The sequence below is a fragment of the Dissoconium aciculare genome (assembly GCF_010015565.1).
Source record: "Dissoconium aciculare CBS 342.82 unplaced genomic scaffold K489scaffold_4, whole genome shotgun sequence".
Taxonomy (NCBI): Eukaryota; Fungi; Ascomycota; class Dothideomycetes; order Mycosphaerellales; family Dissoconiaceae; genus Dissoconium; species Dissoconium aciculare.
In genome coordinates, this window is record NW_022984954.1 from 124,990 (window position 1) to 143,177 (window position 18,188).

Genomic DNA, 18,188 nt, shown 5'->3' on the forward strand with positions numbered 1-18,188 from the left:
TAAACATCCACCGCGCGCGCAACGCAGAAACTGAATCCCACCGTCGATCCTCGCCTTGCCAACCGCGACCATGTTCGCGACGCGTGCGAACCAGGAGAACGCCGTACACGCCCAGCAACTGGCCCCGACCGGGAAGCCATTGGCCCAGAGTTCGAAGCATCTCGCGCCCAAGACCCCCGCCAAGGCTCCGAACGCGTCCAAAACTCCATGGAAAGCTGGGAGGAATGACGAGAACGGCAAAGCGGGTTTTGGGCAGCCCGGAGGCAAGGAAGGCAAGGAAGGCAAGGTCGACCGGAGTGCTTTCGTGACGCCGGCCAGTGAGTCAACCCCCGAGCGTCGATGGGGACATGGTGTAGCATCTAACATGGCGCCCTTCTTCCAGATACCCGAGTTCGTGCTCCTCTTGGAGCCAAGACGGGCAACGTCAAGGCTTTGCGCACTCCCAGCGCAGCGCCGGCTCAGGATCGAGCGCAGTCCTCCGTCAAACCCACCAGTCCGCGTTTACGCCGTTCCAAGATCAAGGTCCATGCTGGAGAGCTCGAGACGCGAGTCGTCCCGCCCGAACCGGAAGAGCGCGAGATCGAGTACATGCCACCGCGTGAGATACCCTTGCCGGATCACCCGGACGACATCTGGCCGCATGATCGAGAGTATCCGGAACTGCAGGGCAAGAACTTCACACGTGGCTGGTGGGCGGAATACGCACCACGGCCCAAGGACGACGACGACGACAGCGATTTCGAAGAACGCTACCGCAAAGCCGTCGCCGAGGAGGAGCGACGCGACCAGGCCGAGGCGACATCACATACCGTCACCGCCAAGGATGCAGCATCCGCCTTGTCCAATCCCTCACAACCTGCTCGCCGCCGTCCAGCAGCCTCCAACTTCGCCGCACCCACCATCGCCGCCAAAGCCCGACAACCCGCCGTGATCAAGAAGCCCTCCCCCATCGACCGTCACCCGCGCTTCACCGCCGCGAAAGCCGCCTCCAACAGCACCATCGGATACTCCAAGGGTCGCGCCGTGTCATCCTCCTCGATGCGCTCCCTCGGAGACATCCACGTGCGTCCCGCATCGGCCGCGGCATCCGCCGCCGCCGTCGAGGAACCTCCTGTTTCCGCTGAAGTCCACGAGAGAGCGCTGCGGACCGCGCTCAAGCTGAGCGAATTGTTCATTACGGACGATGTCGACGATGCCCTGGCGTTTCCCTCAATGGTCGAGCGTACCGGCGAGGGCGCTTTTGACGAATTCGAGGATTTCCAACTCGATCCTGTGGAGGAGGTCTGAACTTTTGCTGGGAAAAAAAAGCAAAGTCTGTTTATGCATTATGAAACGAAGAGAATGAATCCCCTGTTGCAGCGATGCGAATCGTTTTGTTTGACAAATCGCTGTTGAGTACATCGCTCATCCTGGACGAATTTCCAGTCTTCGCGCCCGTGACTCCTCTCCACATCCTGCCGTCCCCGCATCAAGTCCCTGAACGGCGCGGCGTTCTAATCGCCGACATGCGTCCGTACCGACTCCCAGCCGTGTACAGTCATGACGAGACCTCGTGCGACTCGACACGTCGCTCCCATGTAAAAGCCTCAATTGTAGGAGCGACGGCTCTGCTTTCGATTCGAAATCCAACAAATCTTCAACAATGACGACAGCGAACCCTCGCCGCAACAACGGCCTGTTCGAGTCTCTCTCGCCGTCGTCCACCGGACCACGATCGCCTCCTTGAAGCCGAACCCCGAGCCGGCTTTCGGAACTTGCACCAGTGGCGGGCTTACGTAACCCGAGATGAGCCATTCTCGCTCATCGCGAGCATTAAAGCTTCCCTGAGGTGAGTCAGGTCTAAAGTGGAGCTTGAAATGCACGATGTCATACTAATGCCGTCTAGTGCTGATGAGAGACGACTTTCTCTTCGAGACAAATGCCTTTTACATATGGGATCACGATGGCTCATACTGTTGGACGACACCAAAGGCAGCCTGCGGTACAAGTATAGACATATACATATATAAATACATATATATATATATATGTATCCATATCTCTCTCCCGCTTTCCCAATCCTACTCGAGTTGAACAATCACAAGTCAAGATAAATCCCGTGTGAAGAAGCAGTTCCGCTTCCACCACCTCTCCCTCTCCGAGATGGATCTTCTCAAGACTCCCGCTTTTGCGGCCCACGTCGAATCGCTGCTCAAGGAACACCACACCCCGGGCGTCTCCATCGCCATTGTCCACGACGACACCTTCTCCTCAGCCGCCTTCGGTAAATCCGTCATCTCGTCCGACGCCGGCAGCGAGGAGCGAGACTGTACCCCTGACACGCTCTTCGACATCGCTTCCTGCAGCAAGAGTCTCACCGCAGCGGCAGTAGCCTTGCTCGTGGAAGACGATGTCAATTTCCCGAACGTCAAATGGGACTCCAAGATGAGCGATCTGTTGCCGGAGGATTTCGTGTTGGAAAAGGACGAGTACACGAGGGATGTCACCATCGAGGACATCTTGAGTCACAGGTCGGGATTACCCAGGTAAATTGACCCCCCTCATCTGTTCCTTGCGGATCGTAGTCTCGGCGAAGTGACCCGAAGCTCACGATGAATGCGTTTCCTGCAGCCACGATAGTGTCTATATGGGCACCAAGGCCAAACGCCCCGACACCGCCAAAAGCATCACCCGAAAACTTCGACACCTCCCTCTCGCGAAGCCGATCCGATCCTCCCACATGTACTGCAACCTGATGTTCACCGTCGCCACCCACCTCATCGAAACGCTCACCGACAAGACCTTCTCCGAATTCCTGCAGGAGCGCATCTTCGCCCCCCTCAACCTGACCTCCACTTTCCTGCAGCCCTCCAGCGTGCCGCCCGCGGACCGGGACTCCCGCCTCGCCTGCGGCTACAGCTACCGCGAGTCGACGTCGACATACCACGCCATCCCCGTCTTCGACACCCCCGAGGACCAAGGCGCCGGCTCCATCATCACCAGCGTCAACGACTACATCGTCTACGTCCACGCGCTGATGACGCACGCCCCGCCCTTCACACAAGCCATCCAGAAGGCCCTCGTGACCCCACGCTTCGCGCTGCCCGAGTACAACGACGACCGCGAGCGCCTGCAGTCCTCCACGCTGATCGGCCTCGGCTGGGAGATCTTCTACTACCGCGGCCACCGTGTCGTCCAGCACGACGGCTCCATCAGCGGCCTCACCTCGACGCACTTCTTCCTCCCCGCGCGCAACTTCGCCGCCGTCATCCTGTGCAACGGCGACGCGGGATACCCCGCCGTCGCGGCACTCGTCAGGGAGCTCATCGACCAGACCCTCGGCGTGGAGCCGAGCCAGCGACTGGATTGGCCGGAGATCTTCACGCGGGGCCGCGGGGGTTGGTTCGCCAGTCGCGAGTCGGCGGAGGACGTGAGGAGGAGAGTGCGCGGCGAGGCGGAGAGCGAGGACGCGGACGGGGAGCAGAAGAATGAGGAGGAGAAAGCTCCCTCCTCGATCGACACCGCCGGTGCGAAAGACATGGCGGAGCTGACCCTCGCCGACCAACCTGAAAAGGAAAGGGGATCAGAGGAGAAGTACATCCCTCCCCCCTTCCCCACCTCCGACCTCCCCCTCGATCGCTTCACCGGCGAATACCACCACGCGGGCTACGACTCCTTCGTCGTCGGCGTCAGGGCTTCCCCGGAAGGGGGAGAGGCGCTGTTCATCGACGCCGCGGACCGCTGCATGGGGTTCGGCATCGCGTTGGAGTTCGTCTGTCGCGCCGAAGCCGGCGGGGATGCCTCGTCGCCGTCGCCGTCGGAGGTGAAATTCCTGGCTTATCTGACCGACGTCGATGAGTGCGAGACGGAGATTCTGGAGGCGGTTTTTGTGGTCGATGGTGATGATCGGACGGACGCTGGTGGGAAGATCGGCAAGGCGAGGAGGTTGGGCATCAACTTGGATGAGGACATCGAGGGGCTGATCTGGTTCGAGCGGGTTTGAATGGCAGAGCTTGATTTTTCCATTTGTGAGAAAACTTGTATGTATGTAGAGGTTTGGTTCCGTTGGAGGAAGCCACCCTTTTTTTCCTAGTTTTTTCCACAGACGTCGATGGATTGATGGCGGAGAGAACAGGCGAGTGTCGTCGATCGGCGTTCAAGATCACAGGATCGAAAGTGCAAATTCAAAAATCTAAATACACACAGATAGAGACACAGATAGAGATATGGATATCTTCATCATCATCATTATTATCATCATCCTTTCTGCATCTCTCGTCTCTGTTGGGGTATATCCACCGCTGCAAAGTTTTCCCTTTCCACCAGTCCACCGCTTCAACATCATCCATCATGATGACACGACAGTACCAGACCACGATCCAGAACAAGAGCAAAGAAGCGATACAGAGCAATGCGACAAAGCGAATCCACCTTCCCCCGTCAAACCCGCACACGCCATATTTCCCCTTTCCCCGCCCTGCCAGAACAAAACACATACACGCCCACGAGGGGAGAACGGATGGGAAAACCCGCCCATCAATCTCTCTCCTCTCTTCATCACCCATCGCCCCCTTCAAACCCTCTTCCTCCCCTTCCCCTGCAGGCTCGCCGCGTTCGCAGGCACGGCCGGCACGCGGGGGAGTCCGGCGACCACGAGGTCCTCACGCGCGACGCCCGCCCTCGCCATCATAGTACTGAAGGTGGTATCGCGGTTCGACGGCCTGCGACCCGGCGGGTGGAGGAGGTCCTGTCGCGAGGGGGGCTCGTCCTGCTCGTAGATGACCGGGGGCGGGAATGTGCCCGAGTGCGGACCCGCGCCGTAGTTGCTTGGCGTGTAGGGGATGTTGGGGGCGAATGACGACGGGATGCTCGCGGGGAAGTGTAGCACGGTGGGGCTGTCGCTGTTGGTCATGTGGCTCATTCGTGCCATGTAGGCGTCGGCCTCCGGGGAGGTGGTGCTCGTGCTGGACCAGCTGTTGCGGCGGCGGGAGGAGTGCGAGCGGCGGGGTGAGGTCGTCGTGGCTGCTGGTGGTCCTCCTGCTGTTGCTGTTGCTGCTGTTTGGGAAATGCCGGGGCGGCGGTCGGGCGTGTGCATTAGGACTTGGATGGTTTCGGTGCTGCCGGTGCGGCTGCGGTCATCGCCACGGCGGCTGCTGTGGCGCAGGGGGTTCATATTTCGGGCGGTGACGGTGTTGTTGGACTGGGTGGATGCCGTGCTCATTTGTCGGCGTAGACTGTGCATGCTTCGCTGCTTGCGGAGGGCGCGGAGAGGTGTGATTTTGAAGGAGAGTCCGCTGCTGCGTTTGTTGCTCGACGGATTCGGAGACTGTGCTGGGAAAGTCGCTGCGAGCTCATTTGAATGATGCGGCGGCGAACCGGAGAACAATGGTCGAGGCTTATCCGAGTCGATTGCGAATTCTGATGTCGTCTGCTTGGGAGGAGTCAAGTGGTAAAATCCTGTGCGCACAGCCTGGTATTGCAAATTTGCGGTGGGTTCTGAGATGGTGCGTCCATGAAAGGTGGGTCGTGCACTGAGATCGGGATGAAGGTCACGGAGACTATCCTGTCCAGATGAGCGATATAACTTTTCCGACATCGATGTTGAAGCAGCCTGTTTGCGCCTTCGAAGAACGAAGAAAATAGCAAGGCCCACTATCAGAGCCCCGACGACAATTCCTGGCACGAACCCAGCTGCAAAGGAACTCGCCGAGAACTGCGAGGACGGGTTCGACGACGATTGTCCGGCGGTACTGCTCTCCGCAGGAATTGAGGTAGCGACGGGCCCCGCAGCTGTAGTAGACGTCGGAGTCTGTGTCGACGAGGATGCAACACTGGTTGCCGTTCCAGAAGGGCTTGGACTGAGCGCTATCTTGGCACAATACGATCCCTGACATGAATAGCCTTGCGGGCAGCAAAAGTTCTCGCCACATGTCGTCAATGCGGTTGGAGGCTGAGAGTGGTATTGACTACCAGGGACCAAGGTTGCATTTTGCGAGCTCAAGTCGCAAGGACCAGGAGATATGATGGAGCAATCGGAGCCGGTGGGACAGCACAAAGTGGCTGTGATCTGAGCGGTAGTGTTGAGTTGTAGACAGGTGCTTCCCTGGGGACAACAGAAGCTCGAAGGAAAACTTGAACCGCATTGTTGAAGGCCAGATACACCGCCACATGTAGCGGCGACGTCGCGAGCAAGGTTGTTGGAAGAGAGTACATCTCGAGAGAATCCCAAGGACGGTTGTAGCGCTCTTGCGCTTGCCAGAAGCGCAAAAGTCAAGACGGTATAGATCAATGCTGCATACGAGCGATGGGCGATCATGGTGATATGCTTTTGCGTGGGAGGCCAGGCAGATTATGAGGACGGAAGCGGAGACCGATCAACAGTCTGTGATTAAAAATGATAGAGAGTGAGAACAAAGGAAATAACGAAAGCAACTGCAAACACACGATCAACGTGCGATACAGGACGGCAATGAAAAGGGCGACGAGGACAAACAGAAGAGAGAACAAGAGAGGAAGGGAGACAAGAGACAAAGAGAGTAGATCATGTGTTGTTGTCCATGCCAGTCCGGGCAATTGCGCATCAATCAAGCCATATTGATCGCACAGGACAATGACCAACGACTTACCACGGAGAGTAGAATGGGTCGACGACAGGCATCGCACGGCCGAGACTGACGACGGCGGCTTCAACATTCGAAACGCGCGCTCGAGCACTCTTACGAATGAGATCGAATGGTGAAGACGTAGGCAAAACGGCTTTCCAGAAAGACGAGACGGGGAATTGACGATGCGCGAGCCAATCGATCCGACCGAATCTCGAAAGACGAGGACCCCTCGATGACGCTACACATGTTTGAAAGGAATGATTTCCCTTGCCGCCCTCGACTAGCATCATCCACCGTTCCCACCTCGGAGCCAAGGTAGGAGAGAAGAGGAGAAGGTGCACGAGCGCACATCGTGTCAAACGTTGGCGGAGGGAAACACGAAGTCGTGTTCGAGTAATGTCCACCAGTCATGGACACGTGAGGTTGGAGTCCATTTTGTCTAGTAACGTTGTTTATTGCTTTTAAGCGTGGTTCGTTTTAGCCGCCGAGTCGGAGAACACGAAAGCGGTTCGAGAACGATTGGCTGAGAGCCGTTGGGTGGTTTTAGAGGTGTGAATTTCGGGTGTTGAAGCCTGAGGCATAGAATCGAGCACGTGAGCGCACATCGGACATTGACAGAGTCCCTCACCCGCGGCATTACCTAAAGCGGTAATCGACCATTTACGCAACAATTAATTCCACCACGCATGTAGAGTTCACTCCCACTGCATCGGCAGTGTGTTGGCAAGATTGCCATATCAACCTCGACACCACGCCTTTCCCGTTTGCGCCTGGAATCACCAAACATCCCAAGGCGATCATCTGCGGTCATGGCCTCTCGGAGGTTAATAAGATCGGCCTCGAGCCTCGTCAACTCCACATCCATTCCGATCACACCATCAAGACCATCATGGATCTCCTCCTCATCACATCTACAATCACTCCAGCAAAGCCGCCTCCCATCAAATCGACGGACTCTAGCCACCGGCGCAGACAATGATCAATACTGGCCCAGCCAGCCGCCAATCAAAAACCCCACTGACCAAGTCCCGCTGGAATACTCAGACGGCTACCCGCAGAACGTGGGCCTGCCCAGCCTCGGTGGTCTCGAACCATCCTTCACGGCCGACGGCGTGCCGGGCCTGCTCAGCAAGAAGGGCTTCGAGATCGCCTGGACGACCTACCAACAGTTCATCATGAAGAAGCTCGCCAACCTGGTCGCGGGCGAGGGGATCGACATCCACAACCCGCGCGCCATCGCCATCCAATACGCCCGGGACCCGATGAACGCCAGCCTGTTCAACCACGCGAGCATGGTGCACAACAACCACTTCTTCTTCCAGGGGCTGTCCACGCGCCCGATCCCGCTGGAACACGAGAAGGCGCTGCAGGCCAAACTCGTCGCGCAGTTCGGCAGCGTCGAGAACCTGCGCACCAGCTTTATCGAGTCCGCGGCGGGCATGTTCGGGCCGGGGTTCACCTGGCTGGTCTGGAACCCGTCCACGCGCCAGCAGGGGACGGGGGGTTTCAAGATCCTGAACACGTACGGCGCGGGGACCCCGTACGGCGAAGCGGGCCACCGCCGCCAAGAGACGGACATGTCGAACAGTAGCAGCACCCCGAGCTACGGGCAGATGGGCGCGTACAGCAAATCGGGGCAGAAAGACGGCGGGCTGGCGCCGGGAGCGGCGAGGTTGTACCCCTTGATGTGTGTGAATACGTGGCAGCATGTGTATCTGTACGAATACGGTGTCGAGGGCAAGAGGGAGTTTTTGAATCGGTGGTGGGATGTGATCGATTGGTCGGTGGTGCAGAGGACTCTCAAGGCTGTCGAGGGCACCATGGCTAAGTCGGGCAATGCTGCGAGGGGATCGGGAGCGCGGAAATTTCTGGAGCGGTAGAAGGGAACATCTTTCTTCTTTTCCCTTCCCTCCTGGAGACCGATAGAGCAGGCGAATGATGGGTCCTGGGAATGCGTCTTCCTTACTGTTCAGACTTTTTGTTACAATTATCTATCTATACACCTTGTATCACAATCCCTCACCCCTTTTCCCGAGTGTTTTTCCTCTTTCCAGGCAGGTAGGGAGTGATGTGAATATCTTCTGTATCAGTGAATTTCGTTCCCGAGAATCGATATTGACTGGATTCCTCCGGTCTTTGGAAGAAAGACTCGTGTTGCTACTGCCAACATTCCTCTACGTGAGGAACCCCCCCCCCCACAAAAAAGATCCATTCAGTGTCGTTGGTAAAGACACACCCATGTCCAAGAAACGGAGTCAATAGAGAAGAAGTAAAAAGAAAAACGGCCTCTGTCCATCACACCAGCCAGAAAAGAGAGCGGGAGAGAAAGGCATCGATCGGACAGTAAGAAAAAACGCCCGTGTTCTTATTTCGATATAGAAAATCTTTCACAAGCTGCAATAATTCCACCTGCTTCAACCCGCTAGCTAGCTACAAGCTGGCTCCAGCTATTTCAAACAAGAGAGATAGACAGGAGAGGCGCTTAGGGGGAAAAGGAAAAAGGAAGGGAGAAAAGAAGACGCGTGTCGGGACATTCTTCAGGTGCCTGAAAGAAGGTTTCATTGAAATTTGAATTTGAAGTTTCATCTTCATTTTCATGTTCTTTCCTCAAGAGAAAGAGAGAGAGAGTGGACATCACTCATGATTTTCCGCATTAATAATCAATACAGCGAAGAAACTTCCCCAGCGGATGTCTTTCTCGTCCCCCAACGGTCCCAACATTCCAGCACCATTCCATTTAAAAGGCTTCCCCCTCCCCAGCAAGGAAACTTTTTCCAGGGAGGGGCGGGTGAGAGGGAGTCGGGACAAGACGAGGAAGCAGAATTTCATCGATAACAGGGACGAATGAATATCTCCTTGCCTCCTTCCCTCTTCTTCCCCTAGATGAAATCTCCCTCGCGGCGACAGAACAAGTGCGGGCGTGTGGTGATGACGACGGATGTAGCTTTTGCTCATCAGCCTCCCCCGTTCCTCTTGTGTGAGTGAGTGAGTGTGTGTGTGTGTGTGTGTGTGTGTGTGTGTGTGTGTGTGCGATTGTGCGTGTGTGCTTGTGTTCGTTTGTCTCGCATTGCGATGATGAACAAAGGGTTTTGCGTCACGCGAGGAGGCGTGCCAAAGGATATGTGTGAGTGAGTGTGTCCACAATTTACGGAACCATACAACAATTCCAAAGGAGGGTTTCGGCATTGCTTCTGCCCAAAAAAGAAAAAGAAAGGGGAAAAGGGGGCGTCTCCAATTTGAGAAATCTCCTTTTCATCCTTTTTGCTGTGACTCGATATGCGTCAATAAATGTTGATTCTCTCAAGAGCGGCTCCTGCACTGACGATTAAATGCCTGGTTGAAGAAGGGGAGCCGAAGCATAAGAATGTCGTCCGCCCGGCCGCCGTGGAGATGATGCTGGTTAGCGGAAACACAAACCATACGTTTGAAGAATAGCTAGCCGGCGGAGCTGATGGCTTATGTTAGTCGACATGCCATGAGACAAATTCATGATGGTCCTGGGCAAGTGGCCTAACATCAATATCGGCATCGGTATGATGGTCAAAAAAGGCTCGCCAAATGAAATGGGGTCTCCTCCCCTCGGCTTGAGCATCATGTCGAGTCATGTCAGACCGACGTCGAGCATGGCTGGCTGGCTGTGGCTGAAAGAATGGGACTTGTTTCCCCCATTCATACAATTTTTGTGTGCAGAGTCAAAAATGGCGGAATGCAAAAACACAAAGCAAAGTCGAGGAAATTTCCCGTCTCTTGAAAGATAGTGCTTGGTGGCGAAGAAATGTGAGGATTTGTCGTCGTCGGCGGCGGCGGCGGCGGAGAAGGATAGAGATGTTTTCTTCTTTGACTTTCAAGACCAAACCTTGGCGGTCCCTCAGCTCTGGAATGATTATTGGAAGCGAGACGCAACACTCCCGCGCTGTGATGAAGGTGGATACTCTGGAAAGCTGTCGACAGACATGATCGACGAGGGATGTTTTGGGCGTCTGCATTGCCTTTGAGACTTTCACGACAGTTTGAATCGTGGCACACCGTCAAATGCTGGGTTCTCGCGAGGATTTTCCTCTTCGAGCGAGTGTGTGAGTCCCGTCCAAAAACTCGCGAGAAACCATAAGCTGCGGGATCGAATGGCGTTCCGGCTCGTTGCTATCCTCATCATGTCGTTTCTCCTGATGTTGTTGTTAAGTTTTATCCGAGAAGATAGGACTAGTCCATATAGAAGTCGCCCTTGAGGATCCTCTCTTGAAAATGATCAGGACGCGCGCGCTCCTTGGGTCTGGCGAGTTCCTGTACAGGTGGCTGTGGCTGTTGCTTCGGCTGAGGTGGAGGACTGTCGACAACGGACACGCTGCGGTTTCGTCCGTGGCCGTTCATGCCGACTGAGCCATTTGTAGCGATGGAGGATGCACGTTCGGCACGGGTCCGGAGATTCTCGGACCAATTAAATCCTTCCTTGGGAGAGCCTGTGAGGTTGGAGTCAGGACCATTTCTCTCGTAGGAAGAAGGATGAGTTTGTCAAGGGAACACTTACCGCCGGCCATGCTGTTGCTACGCACCTCCCGCAGGCTACGAGCATTGGAGCTCATCCGCCGGGAAAATGGCGTTTGAGAAACGGACGGATCAGCCGACAGGGGCTCGTCCTCGTCGATGGCGCTCTCGTTAAGGCCGCCAACACTGGCACTCAAAGTGCTCTCCCGTCGGTTGTGTCCGTTGGCACCAGAGGCAGCCGAGAGGCCACCGAATGTGGTCATAGAGAGGCGACGCGCCGCAGAGGTGATCGGACCTTCTTGAGTCTGTGAAGAAGATAAGCTGGCCGGGTTGTCGTTGCTCACGTTGTCATTGACGCTTCGTGTTTGACCGACTCCACGAGTCCCTCCAAACAAGCCCGCAAGGGTGTCTCCGGCGATGGATGAACGGCGGGCACGCGACGGGCTGTGGGAGTCATTGGAAGAAGCGCGGGCTGTGGTAGATTCGGAGATGTTATTGTTGTTGTTGGTGGTGGTGTTGTCAGACATGATGATGAAGCTCTGGCTGTAAGCTCTGGCTGTTGCGGACCTGGTCGTGTAGATCTGATGTGGTGCAATGGTGTACGAAGGAGCTGCCCCGCCGGCCGAATGGATATGTCGTGCGTTCGCAGTGGGCGCCGTCACAATCGCCAAGCTCTTTACGATGAAGAATGGGGGGATCTCGGGGATGTCGTCTCCGTGGTTCCGCGGGTGGTGATGGCGGGTGATGTGATCGGTGGTGTGAGGTGGATGTGCTTCGAGAGGTTGAGGTTCAGTGGGTTTGATATGCTTTTGGAGGTCGAGGTCGAGGTTGACTGGTCTCGCCGTCGGACGAAGTGCTCCTTCCCTGGTATATCGTCCGGCAAGTGTGTGTACGATAGGTGGTGGTGGTGATGTTGGTGGAGATGTTGGTGGAGGAGGAAGCGTAGTAGGGTTTGACGTCACCGTCCACGTCGGCCAATTTGATCGTTCTTTCCCTCAACTTGAGAATTGATCCGGACGTTGATCGTGGGTCTTCAGTAGCAGGTGGTGTTGGTATTATTGTTGTAGCAAGAGGGAAAGTATCCAGTGCAAATGAGAGGTGGAAGTATGGAGGAATTGGAAGAGAAGGGACAGAGATGGAACTATCAATGATATGTCCAGCCAATCTACCCACTCCACTGTACGAGAGACAACTTCAGCTAAATATGTACCGCACATGTCTCTCTCTCGTTGCTATCCATTTTCAGCCAAGTGCCAATGACCCTGGAATGCGGGGTCTAGAGTTAGATGCTTTAACATAAACGAGATAGTCGTAATCGTTGCATTAAATCATGACATGGACGGGATCTATCCATATCTAATCAAGCATCGCTTTCAGGAATTGGTATAGAATCCATGGATGTCTCCGGTCTCTCCTGATGTGGTCCCTGGTGTACATGGGTACAGTATACCACCATCCTCTGGAATATCGATCAAGGAGGGATCATGGACAAATATCAGCTTCCACGTCTCCCACGCAAGTTGTCCCGTCGGATTCATAAGTGATCGTACTGTACATATATAGACGTATGCATTGACCGAATCGAACCTGCATCACGCCCGACAGTCCTTTCACCTGTCGTCGGTTATCAGCCTCGGTGATAACCACCATCAAAGGGAGATAGGGTCACGCGAGCAGCTACGTATAGATATCTATCTGGGTTTTCATCTTGATACAGGATCAAACGCGTATTCTCCTACGAGATTGAGCTCTCTGGCAAAGGAGACATCATCGTGGGCTGCTCTCATTGGTGGTGCAATGGACAGCTCGAGGTGGAAGCTCTCTTCCTAATGGTGCGTGGACTGTCATCTCACGATGTCACATTCACATGTCGAGGGAGCTGTCGGTCCTGTAGGCAACGGCTACCCGGAAATTCTGACATTGTAGAATGAAACAAGCTTTTCATGGACCGGAGGTGGATTCATGCTATGTTGAGACTGTGCTCTATCTATCGCATTCCATTCTCTGTGCAGAAGGCAGGATGGCGGTAGATGCAGGGAATGGTCGTTTACGTTCCTGTATCATGCGAATAAATATACACAAATATATACATATAGAGAGAAGATGTATTATAGACAGTCGAGTAGAACAAACAGGAGCTTAGAGAGGCATATAACATCGAACTGACGGACGGACGGGATAGAATCTCGAGCGGATAGTAGTTGTAGATAGGTGCCGTTGCGTATATATCACGTTGCTTATTGCGTTGTTCATCAGTTCTCCCTTAACTCATAGGTCATATAGATGATACCCCATTCGCGATGAGATCCATACCTAGGTACTTTTCGAAAATCCTCCAAGGAATAGACAAACACGTTGTGAGCAGACCCAAGATATCTCTTCACACGACTGTACATTCCTCCCAGAAGCCTGAAGCAACTGTCCGCCGTCAATGTACATACAGGCATACAAAAACCCTGGGAAGATCTCGGTGGAATTCTGCATTCCTTACGATCTCAAATACGGTTATCTATTGGGACTTCAATTTATGTGATGCGGTCTGCATTTGATCATTGTCATTTATTATCTATCATGCATGCGCTGAGCCTCTCCACCAAAATCCAACGCCCATGTGGCTCGCCGTCACCGTCGACGTGTGACGACGAACCTTCTCCCGTACCAGGGTAGGTTTAGGGTTTCGTCGTCGACAGGATGAATCACTCTTCTACTGTTTCTTGAATTAGAGATCAACGTTTGACAAGGTCGTGGTCTCCCGTTCGTTCGGAATAATGTCGAAATCGAAGTGCGTTCTGTTGTTGATAGCAACGAGACCATTTCATCTACGTACCATGTAGAACCATTCGGTGGAGAGGCCCGATAGTCCCCTCGTGGCATCGGCTGAGTCTTCACAAAAGATCACACTTCTCTGTGTGCTATACGTGAGAGGTATTCGCCCAGGCACAAAGTGAACGTATCTATTCAAATCGACGCGAGAAGACAAGCGAACATAAGCAGCAGTATCACCAGTGGGATGCTAATCTACTTTCTACACATACTGATACGGTACAAGACTATTTCCGCTCCTGGCTACAGTACAGAAGGGACCCATTCATCGGCATGATGATGCTCGAATTTCAGGCGGTTATTTTCTCTCCACCGCTCTGGCGATATTCGCCTGAAGGTCCGGATTGAGAAGACGGGGCCTGTTTTTCTCTCTCCTCACGCGCTTCTCTGCGGTCGATTCGTCCTCCACGTGGAGGTGATGGCTGAACGGCCATCGATCGCGATTCTTTCGATTCTATGTAGGTCCTATTTGGAGGTTAAACTGTCCAGAATCGATTCGGTTTGGTTGGAGGTTTTCTACTGAACTGCAGCGCTCTCGTCTCGTCACATATTTTCCGACATTACGTTGAAGATATGTCAATCTCATCATCAATGGAACATTGGAATGAGAGCGATCTTCAGACATGAATGTCCTTCGTACTAGTAGACGAGGACTTCGATGTCGCGCGACTTCCATTTGTATAATGGATGATGTTTCGCGAACCGGATAAAAAAGTCTATGATGTCACCTGCAGTTTCCATCACTCGCGAGATGAGATGCGCGTATCCCAGCGACTTCCTCCGTCGACCGAGATGAGTTCCACTCCATGCCCGAGAACGGGGAGTTGTTCTTACATGCCTAGGTATGTGCACTTACATGGACTGTATGTGAGGCTCCGAAGAACTAGTCCCATGTGGAAATGGACCTAGTCTTATTGAACAAACTGCGCCAATTTTGCGCTCGTTTCGGGTCGAAACAGCCGACAGGGCTTAATCACGACATTCCCACGTGTTGGCAGCAATTCACCGCGTTGGACAGCGGATGGGACTCCCACTCTCTCGCTCCCTCTCTACTTGCGAGAGCCAAGCAAGTCCCAGCGAGGTGAACAAGAAAAAGAAATATCAAAAACAAATCACTGGACGTGCGAGTATCTAGTTGTGGTTGAGACAATCACGTCGTATCATGGCGAAATCCATGACTGTAATGGTTCACCTGATGACGATAGCGATGTTGCGGAAGTTTATTGATGTTTACTCGATCGGTTCGAAGCCGTCGGCATCAACATGAGAGGGTGTATCGACGATGAGGCAGGCCTGGTCGTCTGTGATGAATCGTCCTCATCGCTTCAAAACCATCTCATCCAGCAAACATATGGCTCATATCCGATCATGTCGTCTCATCTGTTAAGAGACAATGGCAGGGCGCGCACAAAAAAAACTCGAGAAAAGAAACATGCTCAACATCACTCAATCGAATGTAGTAACGTGGGCTAGACGCCCATCTGTCGTATCTTGTGTTGTAGGATTCCAGGAAAGGCTGTAGACCGCATCATACATTCTGCTTCGTCGACCAATCGAGACACGACGGGAACGGGCAAACTCTCTCCCGCCGGCTTGCCAAGACCGGCTCGATGACTTCACGACATCTCCACGATCGTCGACATGGCATGGCCCAACGCAAAGGCTGTGCTGACGACGCGCCTAGTCTTCTGTATTCGGACAATTGTGCGACCTGTCATGGCTCTGCTTTGCTGGCAATCCTGTCCCTCCGCATGCTAGATCCACCGAAGCTGCTCCCCGAGAAGATGCTATAGTGTAAGAGATACAATATTACTCCCGGAATCTACGGAAGCGCAGAGAACCATCAGCATGGTGGGAAGAGTCTGGATCCCATCGACCAGGTCGTCGTGGAGATGCCCATCGTCACGAAGATGCCCAGCCGTCCGTGTCCACCACGAGCAGGCTGGTGAAAGAACAATATCTCCCCATACACGTAGCCCCCCATGCGGATGAATGGGCCTGGTTGTTATGCCGACCTTTCTCCACGCTGCAGCCTTTACATCATGATCGTCTCACAAAGAAGACTTGCACTCGCGATCGACTTGGCAAACTTCGGCTGGACGCGTGGGATCCCCTACGATTGTTGACTTCACCTGCAGCTTCGAATACGTCGAGGGTGCAGGCAATGGCGCGATCCTTTGTGCCGTGATGTATAGCTGCCAATGCGAGGCTATGCTCTCAGCTTGATCAAGCTCCTCGCGTGTATATATAGCAAGCTCATAGCTCCCAGCTTGTGTATACGGTTGGCACGCAATCAATATCTCTCTCCGCCGTTTCCTCACTTCAGAAGACACTCGCTCTTTCTCCTCTTGAACAAAAACACAAGTTCATTCGAGATCGAATCGATCAAAATGCGCTTCTCCGTCGTTTTCGGCCTCGCTGCGGTCGCCTCGGCCCAGAGCCTCACCTCCCTCCTTGCCGGCGATCTCTCCTCCCTCGCCGGTTTGATCACCGCAAGCCCCAACGTTGCCAGCCTTCTTAGCAATGCTACAAACATCACCATCTTCGCCCCCAACAACGCCGCCATCAGCGCCCTGACCTCCTCCAGCAACTTCGCTGCCCTGAACGCTAGCGGACCCAACTTCATTGCCAACCTGCTCCGATACCACGTTCTCGTCAACCGCACCGTCCAAGCGTCGGCCATCAGCTCCACTCCCCTCTTCCCCAACACCCTCCTCACCAACGGCAACTACACCAACGTCACTAACGGCCAAGTCGTCCGCGTCCGCAACAACGGCACCAACGTCAACATCCAATCTGGCTACAAGAACTCCGCCCAGGTCGTCTCCTCCGTGAACTTCACCGGCGGCATCGTCCACGTCATCAACTCCGTCCTGACCATCCCGGCCAACATCTCCACCACCGCCTCCGCCGCAGGCCTCTCTGCCCTTGCTGGCGCCCTCGGCCTGACCAATCTCTCCCGCACCCTCGACACCCTCAAGGACGTCACCGTCTTCGCCCCCTCCAACTCCGCCTTCGCCAACATCGGCAGCGCCCTCGGCACCCTTAGCGCGGCCCAAGTCTCCCAGATCCTGACCTACCACGTTATCAACGGCACCATCGCCTACAGCGCCAGCCTCGGCAACACCTCCATCCCGACCCTCGGCGGCGGCCGCGTCAACATCACCGTGACCCCGGCGGGCGCCGTCTTCGTCAACCAAGCCCGCGTCATCAACGCCGACGCCCTCGTCGCCAACGGCGTCGTCCACGTCCTTGACTCCGTCCTCAACCCGAACGGCACCGCCGCACCGGATTTCTCCGCCACCACCGCCGCCATCGCTTACCCCGGCGCGAGCTCCACCTCCGCCCTCGGCGCCCTGACTTCGACCCTCCGCACCCCGACCACCACCGCCACCGCCCTCGTCACCACCGGCACGGCCGTCGCTTCGGGTTACACCACTGTCCGTCCGGCGGGCGGTGCGGCCGCGACCACGACCACTTCCCCCGGCGCGGCTATGCCCATGGCCACCGCGGCCCTGGGCGCTGTTGCCTTGGGCGGCTGGGTCGCGCTCATGGGACAGATGTAGAATGGAATCTGTGCTGGATCATCCTGCGTCCTCTTCCTTGAATGATGACATCTTGTCTATCTCGCGACAGACGTGTGAAGGATACTACTCTCTTCCGGCTTGGAGCGCCTAGGTCGATAGGAAACTTCGTCTATACATGTATGCATGTGTGCATGGATGAATCTTCTGCTGCTACTGCTACTGCTATTGCCTATTGGTGAGGGTGAATGGCATCGATTGAACTAGTCAGTGAATGGTGTGAGATGAGTGTAATGAGAGAGAGAGAGAGAAAAGTGAAGCAATTTGGCCATGGAGGGGGAAAATCTAATATCATTTGTCTAATCAACCTAGCTCTTTCTTTCCCTAACATGTCTTCCGTCGTTGTAATTTCCTTCCATGCTCTCGGAATCCCGGCTCGGCGTTGATCGTGTAAAGTGGTCTGTCGATGCGAGGTCTGCTTGTGGTTCATGACGTGCACCTCGTCCGTTAAGTTTCGGGTGAGGGGAAAGAGCGTATTCAGAGTCCGAAGCAGGCCGGTTCCGCAAGCCTGGCTCTCATCAGTGAACTTTTGTTTCATGGCAATGTTCTCGAAGCGTCTCTGTGAAAAAGAAACATGCCTCCCCTGAGCAAACTTCAGATGATATCCTATTCTTGTGATGTGCCAAGAACGCGGAGCCTCTCTCAAAACTTCTTTTCTGCTAGTACGTACACTGCACGAAGGTCGCGATAGTCGTTCTCCTCCTTTCCCCGTCTT

General features: G+C 54.6%; 7 protein-coding genes across 7 annotated transcripts; 4 read left to right on the forward strand and 3 right to left on the reverse strand.

The window, feature by feature from the left end:
• Positions 1 to 70: 70 nt before the first annotated feature.
• On the forward strand, positions 71 to 579 carry K489DRAFT_308510 (uncharacterized protein; the record flags this gene model as incomplete). The annotated part of the gene is made up of 2 exons (XM_033600615.1): positions 71 to 317; positions 383 to 579. Coding segments are annotated over 2 exons (444 nt in total), but the record flags the coding sequence as incomplete, so codon positions are not given.
• A 1,563-nt stretch (positions 580 to 2,142) lies between these two features.
• K489DRAFT_317024 (beta-lactamase/transpeptidase-like protein) lies at positions 2,143 to 3,982 on the forward strand (the record flags this gene model as incomplete). Its single annotated transcript, XM_033601210.1, has 3 exons — positions 2,143 to 2,525; positions 2,611 to 3,377; positions 3,423 to 3,982. The coding sequence occupies 3 exons, from the start codon at positions 2,143 to 2,145 to the stop codon at positions 3,980 to 3,982; spliced, it is 1,710 nt and encodes a 569-aa protein (XP_033460993.1).
• Positions 3,983 to 4,552: 570 nt separating this feature from the next.
• K489DRAFT_368899 (uncharacterized protein) lies at positions 4,553 to 6,295 on the reverse strand (the record flags this gene model as incomplete). Its single annotated transcript, XM_033602987.1, has 1 exon — positions 4,553 to 6,295. One exon carries the CDS (start codon positions 6,293 to 6,295, stop codon positions 4,553 to 4,555), a length of 1,743 nt encoding a protein of 580 aa, XP_033460994.1.
• Positions 6,296 to 7,353: 1,058 nt separating this feature from the next.
• K489DRAFT_378336 (manganese and iron superoxide dismutase) lies at positions 7,354 to 8,619 on the forward strand. Its single transcript, XM_033604387.1, has one exon. The coding sequence runs from the start codon at positions 7,394 to 7,396 to the stop codon at positions 8,462 to 8,464; it is 1,071 nt and encodes a 356-aa protein (XP_033460995.1). The 5' UTR covers positions 7,354 to 7,393; the 3' UTR covers positions 8,465 to 8,619.
• Positions 8,620 to 8,938: 319 nt separating this feature from the next.
• On the reverse strand, positions 8,939 to 10,023 carry K489DRAFT_170072 (uncharacterized protein). Its single transcript, XM_033599365.1, has one exon. The coding sequence runs from the start codon at positions 9,768 to 9,770 to the stop codon at positions 9,219 to 9,221; it is 552 nt and encodes a 183-aa protein (XP_033460996.1). The 5' UTR covers positions 9,771 to 10,023; the 3' UTR covers positions 8,939 to 9,218.
• A 654-nt stretch (positions 10,024 to 10,677) lies between these two features.
• Positions 10,678 to 11,724, reverse strand: K489DRAFT_170075 (uncharacterized protein). The gene is made up of 2 exons (XM_033599366.1): positions 11,110 to 11,724; positions 10,678 to 11,041 (listed from the first exon to the last, which is right to left on the reverse strand). The coding sequence occupies exons 1-2, from the start codon at positions 11,591 to 11,593 to the stop codon at positions 10,785 to 10,787; spliced, it is 741 nt and encodes a 246-aa protein (XP_033460997.1). The 5' UTR covers positions 11,594 to 11,724; the 3' UTR covers positions 10,678 to 10,784.
• A 4,555-nt stretch (positions 11,725 to 16,279) lies between these two features.
• On the forward strand, positions 16,280 to 17,455 carry K489DRAFT_317246 (FAS1 domain-containing protein; the record flags this gene model as incomplete). Its single annotated transcript, XM_033601223.1, has 1 exon — positions 16,280 to 17,455. One exon carries the CDS (start codon positions 16,280 to 16,282, stop codon positions 17,453 to 17,455), a length of 1,176 nt encoding a protein of 391 aa, XP_033460998.1.
• Positions 17,456 to 18,188: the final 733 nt, after the last annotated feature.